This window comes from Sciurus carolinensis, chromosome 5 (genome assembly GCF_902686445.1).
Source record: "Sciurus carolinensis chromosome 5, mSciCar1.2, whole genome shotgun sequence".
NCBI classification, from domain to species: Eukaryota; Metazoa; Chordata; class Mammalia; order Rodentia; family Sciuridae; genus Sciurus; species Sciurus carolinensis.
In genome coordinates, this window is record NC_062217.1 from 82,133,180 (window position 1) to 82,141,731 (window position 8,552).

General features: G+C 33.8%; 1 protein-coding gene and 1 non-coding gene across 3 annotated transcripts in view; one reads left to right on the forward strand and one right to left on the reverse strand.

Annotated features, from left to right (window-relative positions):
* The window catches only part of Mtmr6 (myotubularin related protein 6), a 43,333-nt gene extending 36,263 nt beyond the window's left edge, over positions 1–7,070 (forward strand). For both annotated transcript variants that reach the window (XM_047553667.1, XM_047553668.1), the window contains 5 exons: positions 82–131; positions 523–723; positions 2,543–2,674; positions 3,319–3,445; positions 4,825–7,070. In XM_047553667.1, coding sequence (XP_047409623.1) covers positions 82–131; positions 523–723; positions 2,543–2,674; positions 3,319–3,445; positions 4,825–5,085 — 771 coding nt within the window. In that variant the 3' untranslated portion in view covers positions 5,086–7,070. The remainder of the gene's footprint in view (positions 1–81; positions 132–522; positions 724–2,542; positions 2,675–3,318; positions 3,446–4,824) is intronic.
* On the reverse strand, positions 790–864 carry Trnai-uau (transfer RNA isoleucine (anticodon UAU)). The gene has a single exon. It is a non-coding gene; the product is annotated as a tRNA-Ile (tRNA).
* Positions 7,071–8,552: the final 1,482 nt, after the last annotated feature.

Below are 8,552 nucleotides of genomic sequence, written 5' to 3' on the forward strand. Positions count from 1 at the left end.
GTTTTTAAGCCAATAGAATCTAAACCATTTTCAAAAAAGTTGAAAATAGTTACAAAATAAAATTTACTTTTTCTTATTAAGGTTTTAATAGAAAAAGATTGGATCTCATTTGGACATAAATTTTCAGAGAGGTAAGTGGCAGTTATACATTTACCTCCTTGTAAATGTTTCTGTTGTTTAACTTATATGTCTGATGGAAGGTGAGAGAGGTATGGTTTTACATGGTATTGTATTTGAAGACATACAATTTTTGTCTGTCTTGGCTTTTAACTCTAATATTTTTGTTATTTTCATGACTATCACCTTCCTTTTTGTCTGAATTGTAGTATTTAGAAGGTAACAGATCCTTTAAAATTGTTGTTATAAAACTCATGGATAAATGGCTTCAATAAAAAAGTGTAGTTTTGGTGTTAATGTGCATTTTATAATTATAGTTTGTATGTTTAACAGTACTTGAACAATGGACTATTTTCAGGTGTGTTTTTAAAAGCTTTCGCTTTCTTGGGGGGGGGGGACCATTAGGTGTGGCCATTTGGATGGTGACCCAAAGGAAGTTTCACCAGTGTTTACTCAATTCTTGGAATGTGTGTGGCATTTGACAGAGCAGTTTCCACAAGCCTTTGAATTCAATGAAGCATTTCTTCTTCAGATTCATGAACACATTCATTCATGCCAATTTGGAAACTTCCTTGGAAATTGTCAGAAGGAAAGAGAAGAACTCAAGTAAGATGGTTTCATGAAAATGGGCTCTCTTTTTTCCTACCGTCTTTTTTTTTTTTTTTTTTTTTTTGGCTGCTGGGGATTGAACCCAGGGCCTTGTGCTTATAAGGCAAGCACTCTACCAACTGAGCTATCTCCCCAGCCCCTCTTTTTTCCTACATAGCTGAAGTCACACAACTATAAATTATGGTTGACTTCATAAAATGGCTCAACAATATGAAATAGAGCTAAATTTTATTGTGAAGATTTTATTATCTATATTTCTAAAACTAGACATCCTCCTAGTGTCCCCACCCTGCAGATTAATAGTAAAAATATATCTTTAAGTATATTTTGAAGTATAATATAGATTCAGAAAATTCCATTTAGCATAAGTGCACAGCTCAGTAAATCTTACCAGACTCTCCTATATAAGCAGCACCTAGAAAAGCCTGCACCCTAGAAACTTCCCTCATTCTTGTTTTCAGTTCAGAAACTTCCCTCATTGTCCTTTTCAGTTCAAATATATATTTTAGAATAGAGAGGTCTTTACATTATTTCCCAGAAAGCATTGGTTACTAATTTTAAAATGTGGTAAAATATTTAAAACACTGGTTTGTTTTAAGATAAGATGGAACCTTATAGCTCTTCTCACGTTTCTAAACAGAGAGTTCTTTGGGGAAATTAAGTCTACCTATCTTGGCCGTGGTGTGTCTATTCCTGTATGAGGTCTCCTATAACCTCTGAGACACTGTGTATGACCCTAATTCTCCTTTTCTTTCCCAATCAGTCTCTGAGAATGGGGATTTAGGGTGAAATTTTGATGCAGGTGAAATCTGGGGTAAGGCTGAAAAGGGCCTATATATGTTTTTAGGTTTGGCTTCTGAATTTGCATTTCTTTCAGTAGCAGTAAAGAAAAGTTCTAGATGTCTAAATGACATATTAGAGAAGCTAAATCTGGTAGTAGTTTGAAGACAGCCACATGCACCTAATAGAGTTGATGGCAGAACTGAGCATGTGGAAAATTATAAAGATGTGTAAAGACAATAACAAATAAAATATGCCAGAGACAAACATGTCAAAAACATTAAGACTTTCACTCTATTACAATTATTCACAAGAGTTAATCATAACTCGAAGCAGGTGACTTGGAGTACAAAACAAATTTAGGAAAAATCTATTCTCAATTAGTACCAAACATCTTCAGAAATGAGAAAATGGAAATAAAGGGTATATTTAATAGTAGTCTTTATTTAAGAACATGCCAATGACTCATCTTTGTGTCATGGAAAAATAGATTCTCCCTTTGCTTCCTGGATTCCAATGTATACCATTCTGCCTTTGCCACCTCCTTTTAGATTTGGAGTTAAAAACTCTTGCATAATGGCTTAATTTTGCCTATTTCTTTTTTTTGTACCCACCCACATTAAATGTATTCCTGCACTGATACCAGCAGGGCCTAGATATGGGCTTAAGAGAATAAGGCCAAATAGAGAGCTTTAGTAATGCCTTGTTCCACATGTATATGCTCAGTGATTTGAAATAGGTATAAGAAAATCCAAGTTTTTGAAGTTGTCCAAGTTGAGAGGAATTGTTTAAAGTTGTGTGAGTTGAGAGGAATTGTTTAAAGTGTATGGTTATAGAGAAAATGGTGTACCTGTGTTATGTTCAAGAAACATGGGTTTATTTATTATGTGATTATGAGTGAAAGACAAGATGTTACACCAAATAGAAAAACTAAAACTTAAATCTACTTTGGAAATAATTGCTTTATAAAAATGAGTATTAGCAATAATAATTTGCATCTCTAGGAAAGATCTTTATGTTTTTTTATTATCTTAAGGTTGAAGGAGAAAACTTACTCCCTCTGGCCATTTCTTTTGGATGACCTAAAGAAGTACTTAAATCCTCTCTACAGTTCCAAATCTCAGAGGTTTACAGTTTTGGAGCCAAATACCGTATCTTTCAATTTTAAGTAAGTTGGCATCATTGAAATGTTTATATTTGATTTTTCTGAAACAGTTTATTGAAATTGTTTAATTATTATCTAAGTACATGTTTGTCGAGTACAGCATAATATATAGGTAATGATCAAATCAGAGCAGTTAGCATTTCCATGTCTTTTTAAACAATTACTTTAAATTTTTTGATTAACATATAATAATTGGCTGGGTGTGGTGGTGCATGCCTGTAATCCCAGCGGCTTGGAAGGCTGAGGCAGGAGTATTGTGAGTTCAAAGCTAGCCTTAGCAAAAGCAAGGTGCTGAGCAACTCAGTGAGACCCTGTCTCTAAATAAAACACAAAATAGGACTGGGGATGTGGCTCAGTGGTTGAGTGCCCCTGAGTTCAATCCTTGGTACCCCAAATAAAGAAACCCCCTCCCAAAATATAATAAATGTATATATTTATGAAGTGCAAAGTGCAGTGTGTACTGAGCAAGTAACTAATGTTTGTATCTTCTCATTACTTTTGGGTTTAGAGCCTTTAAGCTCCTTTCTTCTAATTATTCATAAAATAAATGATAGGTTATTGTAAATTATCATCACCCTGCTATACTGTAGAACATTAGAGCTTATTTTTTTTGAGTTTTGGTAAGAAGTTTTTATTTTGTCATAAAGGTTTTGGAGAAACATGTACCACCAGTTTGATCGAACATTGCATCCTAGGCAGTCTGTATTCAATATAATTATGAACATGAATGAGCAAAATAAGCAGTTAGAGAAAGATATTCAAGACCTAGAATCTGTAAGTATTCTAAAGTATCTAAAGTAATATATTTGAAATACTAAATTAGCTTAATTTACTATGTTTAAATTGTTCCACTTTTGAATTTCCATGATTAGAAATGAAGTTGAGTGAATTTTCATGTGTTTATTACCCATTTGGCTTTTCTTTTCTGTGAATGAACTGTTCAAACTTATGAATATTTTTCTGTTGGCTCATTTACCTTCTTCTTATCAGTTCGTAAGAGTGCTTTACATACAAGACACTAATTCTCTGGTTGTGTGTATTACATATATATGTTAACAGATAGCTTTCTCCGGCTTATTCTTATATTTTCCACTTTATATATGGTATGTTTTATTTTGATGTTTTGAATTTTCCTATGTTAGACTGATCAATCCTTATGTTTTATTTTTTGAGTATGTATTAAGAAATCCTTCTCTTCCTGCTGGGTGTGGTAGCAAATGCCTGTGACTGTAATCCTAGTGGCTCAGGAGTCTGAGACAGGAGGTCATGAGCCAGCCTCATTAACTTATGGAGGCCCTAAGCAACTCATCGAGGCCCTGTCTCTAAATGAAATATAAAAAAGGACTGGGGATGTGCTCAGTGGTAAAGCACACTTGGGTTCAATCCCTGGTACCCAAAAGAAAATAAATAAGTCACTCTCTTCCTAAGACTTTCCTTTAATATTTTCTTTGTCATCATTTATAACCAGAAAGAATCAGAAAATGCATATGTATTTTTTAAAAATCCTAGACGTTGTTTTAGGATTTTAGAGCCATTTTTAGGAAGATGTCCCTTAGTCCTCTTAGATAAGAAGGCTTGCGTAAATTGTAGGAGAATATGGTAAAGAGAGGAAGTCCAAAATATGGGTAGCACAAGATTATCTGGAGATCAGCTCAAAGTTTAGAGAGCATAATACTATGCCACAGGATACTTTTGTATTTAAAACAATAATAAGTTCTGTTGTGTTCTAAAACCTGTTATATTCACCCAACAAACCATGGGAAGAAGACCCTGTAAGAAAAGTTCTTCACAGTCATTATGACCTTTAGTCATAAGTGTGTGGTTGTTAGTATAATTTCAGCTTCAAAGACAGAGTCTTATATATGTTTCTTTCATTATAAAATGTCTACTTGTTATACTTTCTAGGTAAATATATGCCCTTTTCAAATGTAGGCCTAGGGATCTATAGTCAAGTCTGGCTAGATTGTTTGTTTAATAAATATAAAAACTTAGAAAAGTATTTTCCCTGGTAAAAGTTGTAAACAGTCAGAATTTTAAGGTGTGTCATGTGCACTAGATTTTATTTTTCAAGATTAATTTTGTATCATACATAGGAGAATATTTGCAAAAGCATGTTTTGATTATATAATTTTTTCAAATTTTATTTGTTCTAGAAAATTAAGCAATGTAAAAATAAGCAATCAGATGGTGTCCTCACCAAGGAATTGTTGCATTCAGTTCATCCTGAATCATCTGCCCTCAAAACTTCCCTGTGTCTTAAAGAACAGACTCTGCTACCAGTGAATGATGCGCTTCGAACTATAGAGGGCAGCAACCCAGCAGATAATCGTTACTGTGATTATACAGAAGAGTTTTCCAAAGCGGAACCTGGTGTGGTCAGCTTAGAATATGGTGTGGCAAGAATGACCTGTTAAGACTTTTTGAGTATTTTCTGGACTGACCATAGTACAAGAAATGGATTGTGCTGAGGATGGTCTGTGAGCATGACCAAAAGGGAGTTAATAATGATCTTGGGGTTTAACAGTATATGAATGGTTGAAGAAAGGAAAATAACTGCTCTTGTAAGAGAAATAAGTCAGTTTAGTTGGATTTCTAGCAAGGAATGACATTCAGTTCTGTAAGAAATGAGTGGTATTTGGCATATTTACTCAAAACAGAATTTGCACTGTATACTATTGAATTGACATTTCTGTATGGTTTATATATTAATTACAGCAAAACATGAATAGCTTTCCTTAAGTATAATTTAACTGTGAGGTAAGAAAACTCAACAAAGTGATCCCTTAATAATTAACATGGCATGTACTTTCAATTATGTAACTGTGCAACTATGAATATTTACATATTTTGCCTTTTAGTGATGTTTAATATTGAAGTGCCATGAAAAATATTTCTAAGAGAGCCTTAAAATAAATTCTCAGTTTATTCTTTACCTTTAAGTTTTATAGCCTAGAACAAGATGGGGTTTGTTTTGTTTGTTTTTCTTTTGATTAACCTCATTTTGTTTTTAAAGAATTGCACTCTCATTACTGCAGGGGTTGCATGCATCAATACTCCTGGTAAACAGTTGCAGAAGTACTGTTTAGTTCATGTTTAGCCAGCCCCATTTCTGTATTCAAAATTAATGAAATTGAAGGTCTTATACTGTTTGTAATTTGTTTAGTGCTACATATGATGATTTATTATTTATAGCTTAGATTATTGATTTCTTGAATACATATTAACACATCTGACTGTCTTTTACATATGGATTACTGCATTCTATTGATTCTTACTTTGTGGTTGGCTTTAATCTTTTGATAACTGTGTAAGTTTAAGAGCTAAACCCTAAAATTGTTCTTAAAAACAATGAAGTACACATATATATATTTTTAAACTGCCTTATCTTCCAATGAGTTGCTATTCCTAAAATATTTAACTTTCAGTGTACCCAAAAACTTTGGGGTAAGTAAAAATGGATGTACAGATAGTGTGGATTATGCTTGGTTGCATGAATTCTAAAACAGTCATTTCTGTGTGGAACTTTTATTTCTTCTGTCTTAAAGGAAAAAAAGGACACCAGGGAGAGCCGAGGTAATATTTAACAAAAGCAACTCAAACTCTGGAAGTGTTTCATTTTGCCTTGTTAACCGTTTATTCTATGTACTAGTACATATCTTTAACAAGCAAGCAAACAAAAAAAAAAATCAATTGCTGTTGGCAGTATCACTTAGCTGGCTTTAAAATTAAAAATTTAAATAATATGGGTGGCATGAGGTAGATACAACTCAAGGGTACTAGGAAGTTTGCATAGGATCCCTCTTGAGTCTCTTTATTACATCTCTGTTATTAGCTTTGAACGTATACATCTTTTTCAAATGAAAGAAAACTTTATTGTATGTGAGCTTACCTAATCCTGTTTATTTTTCCAATGCAGTTGTGTAATACCTTATATAATAAGAAAAATACTGCTTTTTAAACAGAAAAATAACACATAATATGTGATTAATCAATCCTATTTACATATGTAAGCACTGGGAAAGGAAACTTTGTGACCACAAAGGGAAACTTTTGTGCCTTGGATCTAGTCAGATTGTGGTTTTAGAATCTTCCTTGGCAGTGTTCTTATATTCTACTCTTTGGTTTATTATCTTAATCTTCAGTTTAGACGTGTGTGTGTGTGTGTGTGTGTGTGTGTGTGTGTGTGTGTTCTCACACATGGACTGAGAAACAAATAACATCCTGAGTTTGAGGATATATGTTGTCAAAAAGTAGATTGTGTATATGTCTTATACAATTGGATTTATGTTCATTGTGTTTGGGAATATATAGCATGTAAATTATTTCATGTACTATTTAAAGATTATTAAATGTCCATGTTTTACTTTGAATGTTTTTCTTTTGGAAAAAACAAATGGGATTGAGTTGTGTGTAGTTGTATTTTTTCTCACCTAGGCAAATGGTCTTTCACATTATAGTAATATGACAGTATAAGTTTTCAGAAATTCATTTCCCTAAAGATTGTTAGTAAATAATCACTATTATATACAAAAATATTTCCCACAATATTTAAAAGCAATATAATGGGCTAAAAGACTTGCCAGATAAGAGTTAATAACTTATAAAATTTTCCTTTATCTCCTGTCACTTGGCCTGTCTTACAGTTAGAACTTATTGTGCCATTACCACCTTGTTAATGGAAGGCAGGGTCCAGTGAGTACAAACATTCTTTTACCAATTTTTGACCTTAAACTGCCCCTTCCCCCAAAATTGTGGAATCATTTGTAAGGCCTAATTCTGAGCAGTGGAGAGAAAGTTGTTTATTTCTTGGCCAAGAATAGGAAAAGTAAGAGATAAACTCTCAAATTAACTTCTTAACCTGTTGGGGTTTGGGAGGTTATTAATAATATGGTAAAAGAAATGAGGGGATAGGCCAATAAAGGGGTGGAATATTCTTGTCTTTCTGTGAAGAAGTGGAGATTTTCCAGGAATTCAAGTGCCATCTCTTTTTCTTCCTTTTATGGTTCTTTCTGGTGTTGTCATTGTGCTGGGGGTTATGTCATTTAGCATATAGATGGATTATAATGAAGTCAGGTTTTGGGGGGTTACTCTGGCAATGATATTAGATCCAATCAGTTTTGGTTAACTTACCTGAAGAGGATGTTTTATAGGCATCCTGTTCTCAAAGATAAACCAGATGGGAGGGTTAGCACATCCAGGGGCAGTTCCGATGTCAGTATGAGGAAGAAAGTGCCTGGCCGAGAAGAGGATAACTTCTGGTCCCCAAATGGCTTTGACTTGTCATTTTGCATTAGTGTCCAGCTGAGGGTCATGTATTACATTTGCTTATAGCCCTTTGGTCTCTGTGTTGGACAGTGCCCTCACCTTTCCGCCGCTCTGCATTAACTGAACCAGACCTGCTATAGAGTTACCCCACTTTCTACATTTGTCTGACACTTCCTCTGTCTGCTGTGCTTTCTGTCAAGGAGGCACTAGATTCAGACCATTTTTTTAAGGAAAGATGCTAGATACTTGATCTTGAACTACTGGAGGAGAGTATAGTGCCAGGTTGTTCCATTGTGAGTGATTCTCAGTTCACTCATGTGATTTATCTTTCCATCATAAAGGTACATTTTTTCTCTTTACACTTAGCAAATACTCTGTTGGGTGATTTCAGGGCATCAAATTGAATATTCCATTCCCTAACAACCTATTTGTTAGTCAGTTATTTCATGAGGTATTACAAAATAGTGGTTCTTTAATTTTTTTTTTTTTTTTGTACTGGGTATTGAACTCTGGGGATATACCACTGTGTTACATCCCTGGCCTTTTTAAAATTTATTTATTTTATTTTTTACTGCATTTTGATTCATTGTACACAAATGGGGTATAACTTTTCATT